The 21,037-nt window shown below is 49.0% G+C and overlaps 1 protein-coding gene across 5 annotated transcripts in view; it reads left to right on the top strand.

Annotated features, from left to right (window-relative positions):
- Window positions 1-21,037, top strand: part of LOC120812318 (MOB kinase activator 2) — a 39,275-nt gene that overhangs the window by 16,254 nt on the left and 1,984 nt on the right. The window contains exons 1-4 of one of the 5 annotated variants that reach the window (XM_040168171.2): window positions 819-1,369; window positions 17,484-17,644; window positions 18,581-18,674; window positions 20,763-20,887. In XM_040168171.2, the coding sequence (XP_040024105.1) occupies window positions 1,332-1,369; window positions 17,484-17,644; window positions 18,581-18,674; window positions 20,763-20,887 (418 nt within the window). In that variant the 5' untranslated portion in view covers window positions 819-1,331. Of the gene's footprint in view, window positions 1-818; window positions 1,370-2,914; window positions 3,318-7,710; window positions 10,385-13,757; window positions 13,989-17,483; window positions 17,645-18,580; window positions 18,675-20,762; window positions 20,888-21,037 lie in introns of those variants that run through there. The other 4 variants (XM_040168170.2, XM_040168169.2, XM_040168168.2 and 1 more) reach the window with 4 other exon arrangements.

Here is a 21,037-nt window from a genome sequence, read left to right as displayed (position 1 = left end):
GTTTATCACTCTCAGTCAGTCTGTCTGTCTATTTCTCCTCCTCTCTCTCTCTCCTCTCTCTCTCCCTCTATCTCTTCCTCACCACCCCTCCCTTCCTCACCCTCCCTCCCTCTATCTACACCCCCCCACCCCACCCAGTCCAATAATTACAAAATAAAAGCCCCATAGAGGGAATTTTTACTGTAATGTTTGTGATGAGGCCTATTAATTAAAAACATCTTAGTTTGAATAACAAACATTCTGTCTCCCACTACGAATATTACTCGTACTTCTAGTACTACAACTGATACTTCTACTACCATACTACTAGTATTTCTACTGCTATTAATACTACAACTACTACTAATGTTATTACAAATTCTACTATGGCTATTAGTATTACAGCTGTTTCTACTGCCATTGATACTAAACCGACTTCTACTGCTAGTACTAATACCACAACTATAACTAATACTACTAATAATACTACAAACAATTTTAAACCTATTATTATTTTTATTCATCTCAGCTTTTGTTATTTCTGTACTTTTTTAAATTCATTTAAGCTCCTGCAACTTCTGTTTTGTTTTGCAATATTTCACATTTATTTCAGCTGTTTTCATTTCTGCTTTTTCAGCAAATCTATTGAAATTCCTTTCAGCTTCTCCCATTTCTGTATTTTCAGCAATTTCAAATTAATTTCAGCTTTTCTAATATCTGTAATTTCAGCAGATGTATTCAAATTCCCTTCAACTTTCTGTATTTTCAGCTATTTTTAAATATTCATTTCAGCTTTTTGCATTCCAACGCATTTTCAGCAGGAAATGCCTTTTTTAGTTACTTCCGTTGCGCGGCCTCGATCCACACGTGGACGCAATGAAAGACCCGGTTCAAGCCGCATCGGGTGTTTTTTCGGCAGTAAACGCGCGGTAGTTTCGCGCCGGTGAGGTTGCACAAAGCCCGGCCGGCCTGCACCAGACTCCGCGTTCAAATCCCGCGATTTAAGCCTCTCCGAGTCTAACGCCCGCAGTCCGAGGAGTCGGCAACCCTGCGCACGAAAACCGTATCGAGGAGAGGGGAGGAGGAAGAGGAGGAGGAGGAGGGGAAGAGGGAGGTCTTGGAATAAGCGATAGAGAGTCTATCGTGGTGGTGGAGTAGTGAGACGGGACCCGCAAAGAGCAGCTCGGTAAAGCTCCGCGATTTTTGTTGTTTCGTGTCCTGCGACCAGAGACAGACAAAGCGGGAACGAGCGGAGACGCGCGGCGGGTCTTTTTTTTTGTCTTTCGGGGTGCGACAGAAAGCTGAGACAACCGTCCACTCTGGATCTCTTCATCCGCTTCCTGTCGTCCAGGATGAGGTTTAAAAGGAACGGGTCCTACACGCTGAACAGGTGAGAGGCGACGCGGTGAGCTGATCACGTGTTATCCCTGCGGGGGGAGGGCTGGGGGGGGGGGGTGTTATATTGCTTATAAATCAATTCACTTTCCGCGGAGGCTTACAGTGACACTTTATACCGTCTTTCCTGCACTTCGTGGCATTTCTTTACTGATGACTCTTCAATAATACTTTCAGGCACACTTTACTTTTCACACTTAGTAACTTACTTGCCATCCCATTTCCTAGCAACTTTGTATGTGTGATGGCAACGGCCTGTTTTTGTATTCACAGATCACCCAGAGCTTTTATATTCATACATTGTGTTATCGCTCCAAGTCACAAGTTTATAAGGAAAAGTCTTTCTTTGTCTGCCTGCCACCCAGACGGATGTCTTGCTTTTATTGTGGGTCTGGATTTCGTGATAAGGCCCACATATTTAGAGGAAGTACGCTCAGAACTGGGCCATATTGTTGGAAAGTGGCAGTTGATTTATTGTCGGTTTCACTTGTTCCTCTTTTCCCATGACCGTCCGCTGCACGCACGCACACACATCCCCCCCTTTCAATACTGAAACACAACGGGGACCCGATAAGTGCCAAAAAATATCTTCGGCGCTCTGTTGTAAGAGCGAGAAGGGAAGGACCCTTTGCTTCCTCGTGCAAGAATCCCCACCTGGCCCCTGCCATCCCTGTGTTGAGCAATGGTGTCACGCGTGTCGCAAGTGTGCAGGAGAGCGGGAAGAGATGATCAACCCGTTGGCCCGGTAGCTCCTGGCGACAGGTCTCCAGGGATGTGCAGAGGTGCAGAGTGTCTGAGGAGGAGGGGGAGGGGTGACGTCATTGGATGTAGAAGCGCTTCGCATCTTCTTTTATCGGCGAGAACGGTAGCGGAGAGACTAACACGCTGTGTTGTCGTATGGCAGTCTTCGTTTACAGCATCACACACACACACACACACACACACCTGAACACTGCCTTCCTTTTTGTTTTTAAAGCGATTGGTCTTATGGAAAGAGATACAACGAGGCCCATAATTCACCCTGTGTCCTTCGCACTGTTTGACCACCCAGTACTCCGCAGCGATTGGCTGGCTTCCTGGGGGCTTGCGTCCGCACTGCCCCCTCCCCTCCCGTCGGGTCCCGTCCCTCTGCATCATTTCTGTGAATGAAGAGCGTTATCCGTGTGCTGCTCGCTCACGTGTGCGGTTCCTCTGGAGTGTCGACTCCAGAGGATCGCTGCCAAATCACGCATCAGCGGGCAACTTGTTGACACCGACTCGCCGTCCAGAGATGCTGGACAGGATTTTGACTTTTGACTGATTTGGCAAAAGGTGGGTGTGTTTGGGTCTGTGAGCGTCTGGTGGATATTGGATGTATCCATGTGATTTGATTTCTTCCCGTCTTTCTCTTTCGCGGTCCTCCCTGCGCTGCCCAGCAGTCAGCATTTTGTTTATGGGACGCTGTTTGCCAAGCTAATCTTCCCGCCTTTCAAATGGGAGCCAGCAAGCGAATGAGAGGGAGGGAGGGAGGGAGAGCGAGAGGGAGGGAGACCGACAGAGAGGGAGTGAGAGTGTGAAAGTGAGGCAGGCAGTTGCAGTATAGTTGGAAAGGAGAAAGAGAAACATGCTCAGAGAAGCGGGTCTGGATTTGTGAATTCTTTTTGGTTCCTGCAATTTTGCTCGGGCCGAGTCCCTCGTTGGCCTGCGTCCATTTGTCCATTCGTCCCGCCCGTCTCTCGTTGAAGCCACAGTAGCTGTTTTGGTTCTCGAAGGTGCTATACTGGCGCTACTGCACCTGTAGCAGAGTCTGCAAAAGAGGAGCCTTGACGGGAAAGTGAAAGGAAGGAAGGACGGACGGACGGACGGACGGACGGACTGGTGCTGTGGGTCGGAGCCTCGTCAGCCCGGCTCTGCTTCACCCCCCCGATGGGGGTTCTGGTGTGCTGCGACTGCTTCTTCTACCGGTACCTTTCCCCTTTATTGCCTTACGTCATACTCTCCTTTACAGCATTGTTCAACTTATGTTGTCAGACCTTCATCCCCACCCCCCCATTCCGTTATGCTGCTGCGGTCTTGCAGGAGACGTTTGAGGACACTGCTGCTGGAGCGAGCAGAGATTCTGCTGGTATCTTGACCTGGTGTGAAGGAGGAGGAGGTGGAGGTGGTGGTGTTAAGACCAGTCTGGAATAAAACTGCTGCAAGTCATGTAGTTTACAACGGTGTTACTCGTGTCCTCCCGTGAGCCCTTTTGGCTGTGCAGCACTGTTTGTTTGGACACCGTGTTCCCTTTTTCCCCCCGTTTACGTCTTTTGTTTTTTTTCTGGTCTTTATCTGCAAAATTTACGCTTGCTTTGGTTTCCTACCTGGAACAACGATCGCGTGTTGCTGGGAGGTGCACCCGTAACGCCGGCTCTTGGATAAGGAAGCTAGATGACTTCGGTTTGACTCATTGGCAGTCGGAGCAGAGAGGATCCGCGCCCCCCCCCCCCCTCTGTGGTTCTGGGACTCGCTAGCCTGAGCTTCCCTCATCTGCTGTATGAAGTCTAAATTTAACTTTCCAGCTCTCATTGTAAAAATTGTAGCTTTAACACACACACACAACACACACAACACATGGCGCAGCTGGATTAGATTAGGCCTTGCTGGCATTTAGGACTTTGTTTACACTTTGCCGCTGCTCTTTGTGTGAATGACAGCCTGCCCTTTAAGTGTGTACGAGCGTGTCATGTTATAAATACAGTAGGCCCCTGTGAAACGCACACAGAAGCCTCGTTAAAGGCATCGGCTCGTGCCGGGAACGGAGCCACTCGTGGTTATTTCCCTCCCGGTCCCGGTCACGGCAGGGTTGGGACCTGCCGTGTGCACTGATGTCTCACAGGCTCATTAAGACAAAATGGGCCATCAAGTCTATTTCCGGCACTTCCTCTCCCCGGGCGGCACCGGTCTGCCAATCGGAGCGGCTTGGGGTGGTGATGTCATAAGGCTTTGGACGATGTGTGTTGTTGGAGGCACACCCTTCCAAGCAGGTCCTCGTTGACCTCTGGCCAGCCGAGCCCCCCGAGCCCCCCTCCCCGTCAAGCGAGCGCCAGTGTTTCACCTTTCAACAGCAGCATTGTGTGCAGAAAAACCGGCCCGCTGGCGCTGAGAACAGCTTTGGCTCCGATGGCGATCATCCTGTTTAAAATCTAGCGAGAGTCTGTCATCGGATGAAATGACAAAAAAAGACGGCCTTTGTTTCTCCGACTTCTGCCTTTTTTTATATAGAGAAAAGTTGGTAACAAAGGCGCAATGTGCTGTTGAACAACTTCACGTCTGGAAATATGCAATTTTGCTTTTGTGCCGAGAGTTAGATGAAGAAATCAGTGCCCTGTTATTACAGATTATCTTAATTAGAGTAGACGCTTAAGGAGCGGCTAACAAATATATTGCATGCTAAATCTCTCTTTTTAACTGACTCTGTAAAAAGTTACATGTGGTTTTTACTGGGTCTACTTTAAAAAAAAAGCAATTGAAATGAGGTTGAAACGTGCTCACGGTCATGACTCTTCTGTTTGCTGTCTGTTGACACATTAGCCTGTCTGGTTCGGATTCATTTTGGCCCAATATTGACTCTGTAATACACCCAGTCACTATTTAATAGTTAAAATAATCTAATAACAATATTTTTATTTTCAAACCCTCAACACCAATGTGAACCCAAAAGATCAGAAAAAAACTCAAGTCAACCTTGCAGGATCAATTTTCCAGGGTCTCCTTCAACTCAACAGCCCCCCTCCCACCAACACCACCACGATGAAGTCAAAAGTTTAAGTGTGCGTGAAAAGCTAAATACCGGTTTAATGTAACTGTACCCTTTTCATGCACTGCTGTTGTCGTGCTGCAGGAAAGCAGGCGTAGTCAGACCTCAAGGCTCCATCTCATGACAAACGCGTGTGTGTGTGTGTGTGTGTGTTTGCTCTCGGTGGATCACAGGTCCAAGGGCACCTTGGTTTACTTGATCCTGTGAGGACAAGTGTTATGTTTATGTTAGACTCCTACACGGGGACCCGGGCTGACTGTGTGTGTGTGTGTGTGTGTTTGTAGCAGTTATTTCAGCAGCAGCCGATAGCTTCCCCGCGCTGCCTCTTGGGAAGCAAAAGGCCCATTTTGAAAGGGAGACAGGAAGTGCTTTGGCGCCTCACTTCCTTTTTGTTGAGTTTGTCCCAGGAGGGAGGGAGGGAGGGAGGGAGGGGGCGGTCTGGTGAAGCCCAATGGAACGGAGAAGGTAGGACACACACACACACACACACACACACACACACACTTGCCTGCTGCATAGTTGTGAAATTGCCTCAGTGCAGCAGTGCTCTTTGCAGCTGTTTCCCCCCTCGTTTGTTTCAATTATCCATCATCAGACCTGAGAGACAGGTCGAGGACGGCTCAAAGGAATGCATCTTCGTAGTCATCATCATCTGGATGATCCCGTGACGATCGAGCCCTCCTCCATCTTTGTGAGACCGTATTTAATCAGAGAGCAGCTGTGAACGGGCGAGCGGGGGAAGCTGCAGAGTGATGACGTGCATAACATCCATCATGGTCGCTGACAGAACTCTGAGGCCGCCGGCCAAGCGGGGGACTGACCTCTGACGACTCTGAGAGCTTCTATTCTACCTCCCGTGTTACAGGCTTCAGCTGCTGTATTGTATCGTTCGAGGCTTTCTGCTGTGCAGCCGGATGGGCACGATGCACAAGCAACCCTCCCATCCCCTCCTAGGAGAGATGATGTCACCGCATAAGCTCATGTTCCCAGGTGGGAGCCAGTTACTCCTCTAAGCCAATCAGAGGCTGGTTTACACCTGAATCCCCAGGCCAGGAGACGCAGGCACACGCTCTAAACTCAATGGTGTTTGCGGCCCGCTGATTTCATCTGCTGGTGAAAAGGGGAGGGCGGACGGGAAGAATGTGAGCGTCATTGCTCATCAATGAAATGAGGTTGTGCTTCTGCAGCGTGGAAGGAGGGAGGAGAGGGGGTGTGGGGGGGGCACACAAGAAGGACATCTATCGATCTGACCTCCCTTGCGTCTCCTTTCAGCCCCCTTTTTCTCTAATTTTTCACCGATGTCAGCCCGCATCCTTTCCCTCACACACCGTTGTCTGCAGACAACAATGGTATCGTTTCCCCCCTCGTGCATTTGTCTTGTCCCCCCTCAGCGGGCCGACAGAGGACGCGCTTTAATACTTCCTCGATGCCAGTCTCCTACGAGTAGGACAGGGCCCCGCTGTCGTGTCGCTGTCATCTCAGCAAAGCTCTCGAGGGGTCAAACTTGTACGGCTTTTGTCTGAGATTTTCCAGGACATTTGCTTCCCTTTTGTTCTCCGAGCTTCAATTCTCCCCAGCGCAGCCCCTTCTTTCCTCTGGGTGGAGCCCGGACACAGAAACGCATGTCCCGCTAGATTTGCATAAAAATACGACTTGGCTACACATGCAATAACACACATGGGTGTATATAGGGATGGGGCCGATCCCATCCAGTATCGGTATCGGGACCCGATACCAGAGAAATTCGGGTATCGGATTTTCCGATACAACCTTTGGAGATTTCCGATATCAATGAGCCATGTCTGCGCTTTAACGTCGTCTGCTGAAATGACTCCAAAAGTGATCCCCGCCTGCTAGTCTGCTAGCTGGCTGCAAACTGTGGAATGGATTTCCTGAGCGTGTCTCATAACTGTCTCATTGAGCCGCGCCTCCGTTCAGGAATCCATTCCACAGTTTGCAGCCAGCTAGCAGGCTAGCAGGATAGCACTGAGGCTAGACTGTTTAGCACGGCAGCCAATACCGTGGATGAAAAAAGGAATCGTCTAACTGCAGAGAGAGCAGAAATGCTCATATTCCTCAAGAAGAACCTGCCGATGTCAGATTTGTTGAACACTACATCACTTCCTCACAGTCAACTTTGAGACATTCAATTTTTGTTTTCTTTTAAAGAATAGTTAGACTCTGGTGTTTAGTTTATTCCAGGTCATCTTAAGTGCTGTTCTGATGCACAATGTTTTAAAACTTATTGTGTGTGTGTGTGTGAGAGAGTAAGTGTGATTGCGTGTGTGAATGAGTGAGTGAGACTGTGTGTCAAGTGTGTATGATGTTTACAGTTATTTTATTGCACTTTTCTTCAGATACTTGACATGTTGTTCATGATACAAGAGTCAGTTTACTTGATTTGTGCTGTTATTTTTGTGAACGAGTGAGTGAGACTGTGTGTCAAGTGTTTTCATATTTCTAAATTTTTAAGACTCAAGTATTTGACATTTATGAAATTAAATAAATATTGACATGACAATCAATCTGAAACCCTTAGTTTCAAATTTGTTTTCAGAATTTTTTCTGTTAACAGGATTTCCTGTTTTTCAAACACAGCTCTGGTATCGGAATATTATCTGTATCGGCCGATATCCAAATTTAGGTATCGGGATCGGATCGGAAGTGAAAAAATGTGGATCGGTCCATCCCTAAGTGTATATCATCACTGCCACTTTCAGATGAGTAGTTGCAGAGGGGATTGTTTTTCCACCGGCATCTAGACCACGAAAGCATCACAACGCAGCACAATGCGTGGCGGTATTGACAATAAATAACGTGCATTAAGATGATGGATTGTGTTGATTTGCAGCGCGTCTGAGGAAGGGGCGTCGACTCTTGGCGAGTCAGGGAGCGCTGGCTGGCTCATGTTTTCCACCGGCTTGGTTCTGGGTTTGTTGATCTGTTGACCTCCTTCAGTCTCATGCTTCTCTTCACCGCTTTGCCAGATCCTGGGTGGGACCACTTCCTCCGCTTTCATCCACCGTGTGTTAATCAAACTCGCCCAATGGACCAGTTTCCTCCGTTGTCAGATGGGGGGGAGTGGGGGGGGGGCAGGTCTAGTCATCAGGGAGGGAATTTAGTTTTCAGCATTTTTGTGACCTTATTTGGATGTTTAGTTCACTTTCTGAGATTATACTCCATTTTTTTTCTGGCCATATTCCTAATATCCCTGAGTAACCATCACCTATGTATCGACAGAGGACGGGAGCCAGCGATGCTCTCCGGAGAAACTGGCTGCTGTGCGTCTGTGCTGAACGCTGTTGATGAAGCTGTGCGCGGACATGAGGGTTTTTTCTCTGCGTCATTCCCTGCGATTGTAAGGAGATTTGACAATGGAGAACGGCAACGCCGTTATGAGGAATAAAATAATAATATTAGTCTAATACAGCAACACTATTCAAATGTAGGTTGTGGTACTGTTGCAGCTATGTTGTGTATACAGGGCGGCTTTAGTGCTATTTAGGTCCTCTTTTTCTTATGATTAGCTCTAGCAGAAAATACTTTTTTATTACGGTCAACTAGACCAGTTTTAAACATGTTAGATAAACTTGGGTGCCACTGCTTTCTGCTTGTATTTTGGTATTTTGGGGTGTGTGTGTGGGGGGCGGGGGGGGTCATGAAAAGAGAGCTCTGTTCACATCCTGCGCAAACATGGGTGCTACTGCGATCCTTTTCCCGCCACCTCCCGTTGGCTTTCCTCCTTCCCTCCCTGTAGAGGCCTTTTCCTACGCTGGCTTTACTTTTTTATACTTTCATTGCATTTAGTGCCAGCAGGTGGCAGCATTGTTGTGTATGTGTGTGTGTGTGCGCGCGCTCTAACCTCAGTGCCAAGGTAATTATATTCTTCCCGTGAAAAAACATTCTTTTCCCCTTTCAGTTTCTTTGGAGTTCTGGGAAAACGCGTAGCCTTGAGTAACCTTTTCTCTTTCCTACAGCAATGCACCGACAGTCCTGTGCAATAGAATAACTCCAATATCATCAGAGCCGCCAGCTTGAGCACACAAGCGTCACCATAAAGTTCAATCCAACAATAAAAGACGAACGACTAAAATTCCCTCTGCTGATAAAGTTTGTGTGATTTGGATCAGAAGCTCCAGAACAGCGACTGAACGGGCCGTCTTCTCTAATCCCAAAGTCCAGAACAGAACCTATTATCTACGTTATCTATGAACCTCTGCCTCTGTCAGTTCCTTCGCCGTTGGCTGACCTCGCACCTTTTTGCGGGTTAAAGTCACGGGCCCCGGGGTTGTGTGATTCAGCGCCCTCTTGAACTTGACAGACAGGTGTTTCTGGCCGCCCAGGGTGGGCGGATTAGGGGATAGATCCAGGTTTTCTCCTGCTGAGGAATGTTGGGAGGAGGCGCACAGCGAACCGCCACAACCTCCCACATCGAGCCAAACTCCCACTCAAACTTTATTTTGTTTTTTACTTTCTCCGTTCACTCCCTTTTCTGTGTTTTTGCCCTCACTTCACCCCTCGCACTTAGCTAATCTCAACGGCTTCTCCTTTCCTTCCTCCGCAGCTGTTGCCCGATTCCCCTTCTCATCCTCCATTTCTCCTCGTCAGTTTCCATTCTGGTCCGTTCCCGCTGATGCGATATGTGCTCAATCCCAGCAGCATCCATGGAGATGGTCATTTATAAAAGTCTGGACACAAGTCTGGTATTTCTCATCTCCTGTCTTCCCTTGCTTAAAGCCCTTTTTTCCTGTCTGATCATGGCCTCCCATCTTTGAAACATACTGGGCTACTCTCAATTTTTTTCTTGGCTTATTAAATGGTTTATTTAAAAAATCTAATCCAATCTGTCTTCAGACTACATTATAAGCAAGGCTCATGCCATTGCATCTGCCCATGATGTGCATAAATCTCCCCCGTAAACAAGGAAAAGACAATTAAGACCAAACATCCAAGTCCTGCCGGCACTTGACCTCCTTCACTTCGCTGTTGGCCGTTGCTCTTCCTCCTCGGCGGCGCTCCTCTCCTTTTGTTTACTCCGCCTGTGTGCGCAGAGAGAGCCGGCGTGTCTTTGCTTGCAGCTCTTCCCCTACAGGAATGCAGAGCAAAAAGAAAGAAGACGAAGAAGCCGTCGGAGAAAGGGGCACACATGCAGAGAGCGAGGGAGGACTTAGATTCCTTAAGGGTCGGAAGGAAGGCGATGGGTCAAAGAAACACCGGTATGATGGAAAAAAGGTACTCTAAGCCATCAGGTACAGAGGTTTTTTGCATTGTTTGCTATGCTTTCATCGACTTCATTGATAAAAAAAGAGGTTGAAATAAAGGCTTAAGGCGTGAGCTTGGCTCCGGGACGTAGGTTGGCTTTCAATTTTGCTACGATCTGTTCTTCAATTCGTATACGGAGGAGGCGGCAGGCTTATAATGTACTTTTGCTGCAGTTTTTTCAAATATATTTCTCAGCTCGGCCGGCATAAAGCGCTCTCTCTCGTCTCACCGCGTTGCTGGGTACGACGGTGCGGTCGCTGGGTTCGGCGTGCCGAGCGCCTCCTGGCCCCGCTGACCTCTGTCTGGGGCCCACAGAAGCCCTCCAGTCTGCTGTGTTTTCACTGGTTAAGACCTTTTACCCAAACACGCCGCACCACTCCCACACACCCGGAGCGTCCCGGGAACGGCTGCGTCCCGTAGTCATTCACCTCGGTGTCCGCGGCGGTTGGCCGTCTGACGCGTCCGTCGGCGCGACCGCGGCTGCGTGTTGGAAGGGGGGGGGGGGGGGGGGGGGGCACCGAGCGGCTGCCAGGCCCCCGAGGCGCATCTGCTGCGGCTGTGACTCATCTGCTGCTGGCCTGGAATCAGTGTTTTCTTTGTCTCGACTAGGTGGAATGTCCCCCGACTTTCAAACGCAACCTGTTAAGCCAGCCGGCGCTCTCTCTCTCTCGTCAGTGAAGAGCGCTGCCACTCAACTCGCTTTGTCCAAAAAGCTTTTTAGTGTTTCCTCATTTTTTTTTTTTTTTTTTGACATACCATTAGAACTTTTCCCTCCCAACTGGTGCACTATCTCGACAACACAGTAATGACTCGGATTGCTGGCATCTTGCTCCACCCCAGTCTTTATTTTTCTTGTGTTATCTGTTGTTCTCATCGCTCACTGTTCTAGTTATCGTGCGTATTGTTAATTCTTCCTCTCATCAGATTTGAGGCCTGGCCCATCCATCAGTCAGCGGGTGACATCAGTGTTTCCATAAACAGCCTTTATTTTGTCTCCGCCCTGCTTTTTAACCAAGTGATGTGTAATAAAACCGTGGCCTTCCTTTATCTCCCCGGCGGTTGTTGTTGTTTGATGAGGGCAGCGCACTTGAAGCAGCTTCTTATTACTGATCAAAGCCATTTAGTTCACGGTTCTAATGTAACCCCAAGCATTCCACGAGGAAATGAGCGCTCCACAGAAGGCTCTTTGAACTCTGTGCTGCCCTGTGAAAGAACGAAGCAAACCTCCAGGCGATGGTATGCGGCCGTTGGTTTCTGTTGCGTAAGCGGATCCGCCACGCGCAGCCCGACGTCACCGTGTCCCGTCTGCCTCTCGTCCGGCAGCCGCCGGGTTGCGTTACATGATGAACTGCAGGTGTGACTACACACACACACACACACACACACACACACACACACACACACACACACAACCCGTTTGGCCAAGGAACAGAGTGATCTTGTTGATCTTGAATGGATGTCTCCTATTTTTAGTGATGGCCTGGGTCCAATTGTTTAAAGCCAAATTAATGGAAAGTTCTCTTAACAGAGGATTTCCATTATTGCAACACACTGGTTTCGCTGGGGGAGGGGGAGGGGGGGGGGGTGGATGTCACAGTAGCACATTAGTACCTCATTTATCAACTATAACTACAATTCAACACTGTAATATATCACAACTCTCTATAAACAGTACGTAGTGGTATAAACCCTGTACGTACGGCAGCCGCAGAACAACTCTTAAGATAAATGGTGTGACCTTTTAATTTAACTTTAACAACCCCCACCACAAACAACCCTCTCACCAGATCACAGGTCTGGATCCCGTCGCCAGATCTGTGCACCCCCACACGCATATGGCATAATCCCCCCCCCCCCTGCCCTCCCCTCCTGTTTCCACTGTTCTCTGTATTCTGCGTGGGCTGGGCAGGCTGAGGCTATTTTTAGCAGCGGGTGAAAAAGCTCCCTGTTCTGGTCTCTCTCTCTCTCTCTCTCCCCTCCACCCATTTTTTATTTTTTTTCCTCACTTGGGGCCCCTGGATCACCCCGACTCCACCCACCACGCCCCGGGCCCCCACACACTAGTGCGGTGAGGGTCTCTGATGTAGGGTGCGGGAGTGGCGCCAGCCCTCTGCTCCGTTTGACTCTTTCAGAGAGTTTCTCCGGATTATGTCTGAAAGGTAAACAAGCGGCGCCTCCTGAGGGTCCACCTGCCGTAGACACTACGCCCGCACGGCTTCCGTATTCCAGCCGCTCCACCGACTCTTTCAGTGAGAGGGCAAACAAAGCCAGACAGGGAGGAAAAATGTGTGAAGAGTGCACTGGAGAAGAAAATAAGCACGTTTGAGAGGCAATAATTAGGGGGGGAGACGGAATGATGTTTCCGTGACACTTATGTGATCGCGTTGTGTGACACTCGACATTGTTCGTTTCCTCAAGTTCGTACGCTGCCTGAGTGCTTTTGTCTCGGCGTCCTGTTGGCACTTTGATTTGAATTTGAATTGCGCACTTCAACCCATCTCCATAATATTACGCTTTTAAAATGTTTGTTACAATCACTCAACATACTCCTTAGGATCCCTCTCTGGCTCCCAAAGGGTTAGTTTGATTCCTTCACTGGTTCCTCAGCCCGACATGTTTGAACACGACATGACCGCTGCCAGCGAGGCAAAGTTACAGAATCAACGTGAAGAATGTTGCTCAACAGTCCCTGCGTGCTCTCTTTTCACACTTTAAAATTTTTTTTGTAGCGGGAAACCTCTGCTTCTCCCTGTTTTTACAGGTTTGTTTTATTTTTTAGTTTAAATGGCCGTACTTCCATCATATTTCTTCTCTTTTCTATCAGAGTGAAAATAAGATTTGACAAAATGATCTTTAACTCAATGTCCACTTAGGCCTCCAGCTGCTTTCAACCACATTTCGCAATTTTCATAATGTGCATTTGCAGTGACGAGATCATTACGTAACCCATGACTTTTAAAGACCCACCAGGGGTCAAAGCTGCATCATGGGGCAATAAGTCCCGGCAAACCAATACAGCGGAAGTGATGTTTCATCTCTTCTGCACTGTTCTACACGTTTACTTTTTGTCCTGTAAAAGTCACGCTGACATTAACATGTTCTACTTCTGCTTCTAGCAGCCACATACATTGTAGTAACACGTTTTTTAACTATTATTCCTTTGTAGTCCGCTGCTGCTCGCCTTTCACCTGTTGCTACATTGTAACTACACTTTGGGGAAAATGAACTAACTACGTCCGCATGGGCATTGACGTCACCACGCCCCGCCCACCGAGCTCTCCCCCGTTCGCTGATTGGACGAGCGCGGACTGAAGGCGGCCCTCTTTGTAAACTTGGCCAAAGTTGTCCCCTCTGCCGGAGGAGCGAGTGAGTTGAGCGCTTCAGACAAAGCCGCCCGCGGTGAGGCTCGGACTGCTCTGAATACCCGGCGGAGACCGTTTCACGTTTTTAAATAAACTATGGTCGGAGATTATTGCTCATTTTCTGGAGATAAGGCGGACATGCACTCTCAGAGAAACTCCAAAAACGGACTAAGTTGCAAGATGGTGCTCCAGGCCGTCGGAAAAGTCCTCCGGTAAAACCCGTTTGTTCGTATTTGTATCTGAGTTGTGACATTATTTTCAAACACTGTTCTGTATGTTTGCGGTACCGATGGAGCCGCGTTGTCGACGTAACGTTTTTACCTGTTTGGTGTCTGGGGTCTAACGCTGCTTTCTCCACCCGTGTGTTTATTTATTTATTTTGTCCTGCTCTCTGGTCCTCGGCCACACAAACGTGACCTTGTCCCTCCATCGCGTCTAATGCATAATTTAAGCGCCTAACTAACGATTTGGCTTAAGCAAAGAAAACAGGAAATTCATTCAAACCAGAGCTCCAATTGTTTGAAATGTAAAATGAAACAGTTTGAGTGTTAAGTGAAGCCCCCCCCCCCCCCCCCCCCCCCCCCCCGTGGCTCCCATTCTCATTTACGGATTTACAGTGCTGCTGACGCCCCCATTGATGCTACTGTTTAAGTGGTGGCAGTGCTGTGCATTCTTCATTCCCTCTTATCGCCGTACTGCAGAACTGAACCCCACTGTTACTGACGTAATCACTGCAAGTATTTATGAATCCGAAAATTCTTATTTTAAGAAATACAGAAAATGGACCAGGAAGGAGTTTGACGGAGCGGATGCAGCAGTGTGTAGACATCTTCTGGCTCAGTCCGTCCTCGACTCGGCCTCTTTTCAGCCCCGTGGTGGCTGCTGTGGTGTGGCTTCGGTGTGCTCAGACTGCCTCCGCTCCTGTCTGTGGGGGAGGGGTTTTGGGGGGGGGAGAAAGCGCTATTGACTGTTTAATTTGAATCCTGAAATAGGTTCGGAGGCCAGGCTTGGAGAAAAGCGATCCTCCTCGCTGAAGCTGCTCTTTTTCCAAAATAGCGGAGTTCATTCCGTCCGGTCTTGTTGGCCGCGATTAGCAGCGATCACTTCTTGCTATTGATGTTTTACTGCAGGGAGCCGCTGTCTGAAATGTGATTGATTTATTCTCTGACCCCTCAGGTGTTAAAGTTCAGTCAGAATTCTTTCTCCTTGGTGCTCATATCCTTATCGTACACACCGGCTGTTTCACAGTTTAAAGTAAACAGTAGTAATATATTGGCACCTTGGTTTGTGTGTCCTGCGCTATAGACGGTGGCATCCTACATGGCAATAAAGTCATGTAGGATGCCGGCTCAAGCAGCAGTTGTGCAACATTGTGTTCCAAAGTACTGAAACGGTTTTCTCCAGCGGAGGGATGTTGTGCAATGTTGCCCCGAGTGATTCCGGGATTCATTTGAGCCAGGTCCTCGTAACGGAGCGGGCTTCATGTACCCGCCGGAGTTCTCCTCACACAAAGTCTATTTGCCGATCTTCGAGCGCACATACGGCGGCTGACCTGTGCGCCCGCGTGAGGCCAAACAGATGTACGTCTGACGGGTTGCGTGGACACACGAGGGATTGCGGGACACACGCGCGTCCGGACCGTGGTGGGATCCCGCTCTAGGCGCAGCTGTTGTGACCAGCTGGGTCGGCCCTGGAAACAAGAAGGGGGCACAACTGTAGAGATGCGTATTAAAACGTGTTAGTTTGGGAGGGAAGGTAGCGGGTGAAGACAGCAGAGGGGGGGCGGCGCAGAAAAGGGATAAGAGAGTATGTCTAGCAGACGGGAGTTGAGCAGCTGTGAGGTCAGTCACTCCGACTGTACGACCCCGTTTCCTCATTGAAACATGTTGGTCTTCCTGCTTCAAACTCTGGCCTGGAGTCATTTCGCCTATCCGGGTCTCCTGGATGGCGAGTCTGTGTCCCAGACGGGTCCCGTTGACCCTTCACCCACTGCCCCTCCACCCCTGCTTTCTAGCCCGCCCTGATCGAGAGAGAGAGAGAGAGAGAGAGGTATCTGCTGCCTTTTATGGCAAAGACTGGCCTGAGAAAACTTCACGAAGAACAGAAAAAGCTGTGTGTGTGTGTGTGTGTGTGTGTGTGTGTGACTATGTACGTATGAGGGGAGCAGCGCTGGCACAGAGGAAGTTTTCTTTATCCTAAAATAAACCAATGGCTCCAGAATTTCACCTCCCCCTTACCACACCAATGTTTACGATAGGTGGAGGAGGCGTTTAATGGAAAACGATGACATTTCTAAGGAAATGAAACGGAATGTTTTCAACAGGAGGGGAGAGAGGGGGAGGTAGAAGAACTGATTTGACCCATTTTTTTCACTTCAGAAGGGCTTAGCAGAGCTGGAGGTGTCTGGATGTAGCTCCATCCTCTGGTAAAGCTCTTTCACATGACGGGGTATCATCACCCCGGTGAATCATTACCGAGCCAATGAGAACCAGCGCGGTGTCGCGTGTGTCCGCGCAACCGTCGGCCCCCTTCAGATCACGCCGGTTCCCACAGCGGAACGAGACGACGGCGCACATACAGAGGGGGGAAACCTAAACATTTACAAAGTAAACGGTTGCTGGCTCCGAGTGCGTCCACATGTTGACATGCCTTCCCTTGTTTGCTGAGGTGGAAAACGCTTTGGGGGGGGCTGAGGCCTCGTCATGTTTGTTTCAGCTGTTCTCCCTCCTCTCACCCATTCCCTTCCCTCGCAGCCTCCCCCCTTCTGTCCTCTGTGTCATCCACCTTGAAGCCATTTCTCACAGCTGAATGTGCACCGGCCGTCGCTCCTTTCCAGGAAAGAGGAGCCCAAATGGAAAGTGAGAAGGCTTTTTGTGCTCTGTTCTCGGACCGGGAGTCTTCTGGGAGTGTGACCGGGAAGGAAATGGGGGGTGAGCGAGCGCCAAGAACACATTGCTCCACCATTGTATTTACACAGAGGGTGTTGCAGCGAGGGGCGGTGGGAACTGGAGATCGAGGGAGGGGGTCCGCAAGACGACGGGTGGAAAAATTCCGGGAGCAAAACTGAAACTCCTTCGACCTCGAACAAACCCAGAGCGATCAGCTCCTGATTGTTCCAGACAGCCGGGCCTCTACTACTGTCTCACTTACGTATCAACGCGTTCAACCTTTGACCCCAGATTGCACTGGTGCAGACAGAGAAGGGGAGGGGGTTACAGCCCTGGAAGTGCAGGAAGTGTGTGATAGGACATCCCCGTGCTAAAACTGGCAGTGGAGGTACAAGTCGCCGGCGAGGGACGTCTGTGTAGAAGCTATAGACCTATGGTCAGAGGTCAGGGGTCAGGCCCAGACACTGAGCTCCTACTTCGTTTGGTCTCTTTAGGGTGCTGCAAGTCGTTGCTTGCGGGGCAGGAAGTTAAGCGACTCCGTCGATAGTCGATTCCCAGTGCATTTTAAGCGTTTGACCTTCGCGGGCGTCCCGCTTCATCAAGTGTTTTTTTTTTTTACTGCTGAACCAACATGTGCTTGTTATTACTCTGCGTTCAGCGTTGGCACAGCAGTCAAGCTACGCAAATGTCGTGGTTAGCTTCTATACAGTGAAGTCACGTAGAAACCCTCTGTTGAGAACTTCTGCTTCCTTAATCTGTTATTGCCCTTTACAGCTCTTTGACCCGTCCTTCTTCTTCTCTTTTTTTTTCCTCCTGCAGGAAGTCAAAGACGAAGCCAAATGGAAAGAAGCCCCCGCCTGAAGAGAAGAAGCAGTACCTGGAACTCGAGTACACAAAAATCCGTGTGGTGGATTTTGACCTCAAGGAGCTGGTGGTGCTGCCCAGAGAGATAGACCTCAACGAATGGCTGGCCAGCAACAGTGAGTACCTGCAGCACGGGACAAAGACAGCCGTCCTCCAGGCAGAGCTGAGGACGGTATCAGAGAACGCAAACCGCTGCTGTCGCTAGGAAGCCTGGTTTTCATATGATATATATACACATTTCGAGCGAGCCGAGCCCTTGATAGGATCCAGACCCCGCGCAGCGTTTGGCTCCTTCCCAACGACACCGCACGCCGCTACTTTAAACACCGTAGTTTACTGCCGGCCCTTATTGCAGTGTTTTAACTCTTTAAAATTGATACTTGTCATTAGGAGCGTGGTCTCTGGGGTTCTGTGAGCTCGCCTGATGGATGGAGGAGGTCTCTGTTGTGGCACTATTTTCCCCCGTCGCCCTGAACTTGTTTCGGTTACGCATCCAAACCAGACCAGCGAGGAAAGGAAAAATTCTTTTCCATTTACTTTAGGCTGATAAAACGTTATAGAAAACAGATGGGGCGTGTTTTCACCGGTTAATGTGTGTACAGACATAAAAAGTCTGAGCAGGATTTTTATTAAATAGCTTAACCAAATCATTAATCACTGGAACCCCCCCCCCCCCACATATGTAAACCAAAAGCACTAGTTTCAGTGCAGAAGCAACAATTATTACTAAAAAAGAATCTAATCCTTTTTGTTTTTGCAGTTTAGCAGGTTGTGTAGGACTTTCCTTTGAAAGCAGAAATACCGGTTAAAAGGTTCAAACTCCTCCCATCATCACATGTCTGTGATGCTCTCATGCTGTACACTGCATTACCGTGTGCTTGTGGCGGTGCTGTAGCGTGTGTGTGTGTGTGCGGCCCGGTCATCCAACGGAGAAAGTGTCCTCTTTTATATTCTGGCAGTATATTATTTACCCCCATCCTTCAGGCATATAAACGTATTAGGTTGTATATATGTATGACACGTGTCTGAAATCCGTCTTCTTTTTGCCACAGCGACAACATTCTTCAATCTTATCAACCTGCAGTACAGCACTATCTCAGAGTTCTGCACCGGGGACACCTGTCAAGCCATGAATGCCTGCAACACGTGAGTTCCCCCCCCCACCCCCTTTGGTTTATTCATCACTCACATGCAGAGACCCACTGGTTTATTTATCATAAATTGGTTAATTCATCGATGGATGCTTCAACCGGTCAGCGAGGGACGACTCGCGTCCCGCAGGGTTCACTCGGGTTAATTTAGGTCTCTCAGCTTCCCACATCGGCCGTCCTAGAGTGAGCGGTACGCAGTTTACTGCAGCAAGCGATGTATTCATCACTTGTACGGCACATTTTTGTGTGTCTGAGCTGAACTGGAGCATATTCAAATGATTGAGTAACTTATATTCAAGTCCTAAAATGTACTGTAATGTACAGGAGGCTTCAGCAGTTTGAGTATATTATTACCATATCATGAGACACACACAGCAAAAAGGTTTTATTGGTAAAAGTACCCGGTTTACTGGTCAGGAAATAGCCCATCGCCACTGAACCTTCTCATTGATGACATCATTTAGCGTAGAAGATGATTTGCTATTTTTTGAGTCGTGAGCCCAGAGGTCAAGGATTTATGTACAAACATGGAGTAGATTCATTCAGACACATTCATTCAGTGCGGCTGCGTTACGAATACATCTGACCAATGAGCAGTGAGAGCCTGAGGACGTGCTGGATGCACACGTGGTGTAGCTCCTCCTTTCATCGCCTGCGGTCAAACCGGTGTTTCTTGCTGCTACCCGATCTCTGCTAAAGTCATTATATCAACATCACACACACAATGATTGACCGAGGGGAGTGAGCAACTACTACCAAAGGGGGTCCGCCTGGAACCCGGGACCACACGTCCGGGTAGTCTGACCCTTCCGAAGTCAACAGACACGGGTGTTTCATGGCTACCGTGTGCAATAAAGTACGGTTACACCTCTAGAGTACGAGCTGTGAGAGGATGAACCTTCCGTGGAGATCTATTACTGCCACGTTAGCAGACGGCCTGTCGGCATTTATCCAACTAGTTTGTCCTGTCGGGGCGCGGTGTCGCCTCCATGTGCGAACCCTCGTCTCTGGAAGGAGGCCGGCGTTCCCCCTGTGAACACTGAAGTCTGGAAAAACCTGATTATCGACACTCTTAAGAAACCTGCGCGTTCATGCGCTCACCCTGGTTAAAAATACAACGGTGAAAACAAGGCAACAGGTGAGAAAGTGGACGAACTTGTCACGAGTTAACCTCCCAGTCAACGGGGGATTTTCCACTGCTGCCGCCCCCCCCCCCGGCCGGAGAAAGCAAGTTGGGCTGCTGTAGGCGAATAGGCGTCCCGTCTCTCTGCCCGGTTCTGGATTCAACTAAACATGTTTAATGCATTTTTGTGTGACTCAAAGTTATTACTCTTTCTAAGGAGAAAGCACAGCATTCAGGACTTTACCTTCCACACTGCTTGGCACCCCACCCTTTCCTGCCAGTGCAGGAACTGCCCCCCCCTCCTCCCCTCCTCCCCTCCTTCCACCTTGTGGTAAAAACTGCCTGAGTACCAGCAGCGTCAGTACCCCTGCCCAGAGGCACAGCTCGCACTACTTAAAGAAGAAAATGTTTCCATGAGGGAACGGAACCATTTGGTTGCTATTTAGGTGTGTGTGTGTGTGTGTGTGTGTGTGTGTGTGTGTGTGTGTGTGTGTGTGAGATGGGTATTCATGTTCTCACTCTATTCTTTACTCTACTCTGGTTCTTTATAGCCGGTTGCATCTTTGTTTTTTGGTTTGACCGTGTGCCCTCTGTGAAGAAAGGATGCTCCTAGTGTTACTGGCCCATTACTCGTTACTGTCGGACAGAACGTCGCCTCACTGCCAGTACGTTATTTTTTGTTGTGCGAAATCTCTCTCGCAGCTCGTCTCGAATGTTTCTTTCTCTTCCTGCTCGGATGAATCATTTGTTTACCAGGAAACACTGGTGTTTTTGTCTGCGCAACCCGTACTGCAACCACAAAGCATTTAGTTAGGAAACATTAACTGTGATTCATTAAAACTCATCTCTCAGGTGCGTAATCGCATCCTGTTTGTGATCCATGCGTCTGACGCGCCGTTTTGAGAGACACACATGTGATGACGGCGTTTGGCATGTTTTCTCTTGTGTCTCTCTTTCTAGAATATACTACTGGTATGACGAGAGGGGGAAGAAGACAAAGTGCACTGCTCCACAGTACGTCGACTTTGTGATGAGTCTTTGTCAGAAACTGGTCACAGACGAGGAAATCTTCCCTACTAAATATGGTGAGTGTCCCCCTGCAGGTCTCCTGTGTCCTAGAAGCTGCTGCTGCCCCCTGCTGCTCCAGATGGAGGGTGTAAATGAGAGGGGGGGTCAAGATCAATTGATCAACCAGCTTTTGGGTTGTTCAAACTCTTAGTGATTACATTAAGGAA

Source organism: Gasterosteus aculeatus, chromosome Y (assembly GCF_964276395.1).
Source record: "Gasterosteus aculeatus chromosome Y, fGasAcu3.hap1.1, whole genome shotgun sequence".
Classification (NCBI taxonomy): Eukaryota; Metazoa; Chordata; class Actinopteri; order Perciformes; family Gasterosteidae; genus Gasterosteus; species Gasterosteus aculeatus.
The sequence above is the reverse complement of the archived record's forward strand: the minus strand, read 5'-3'. Positions and strand labels throughout refer to the sequence as shown.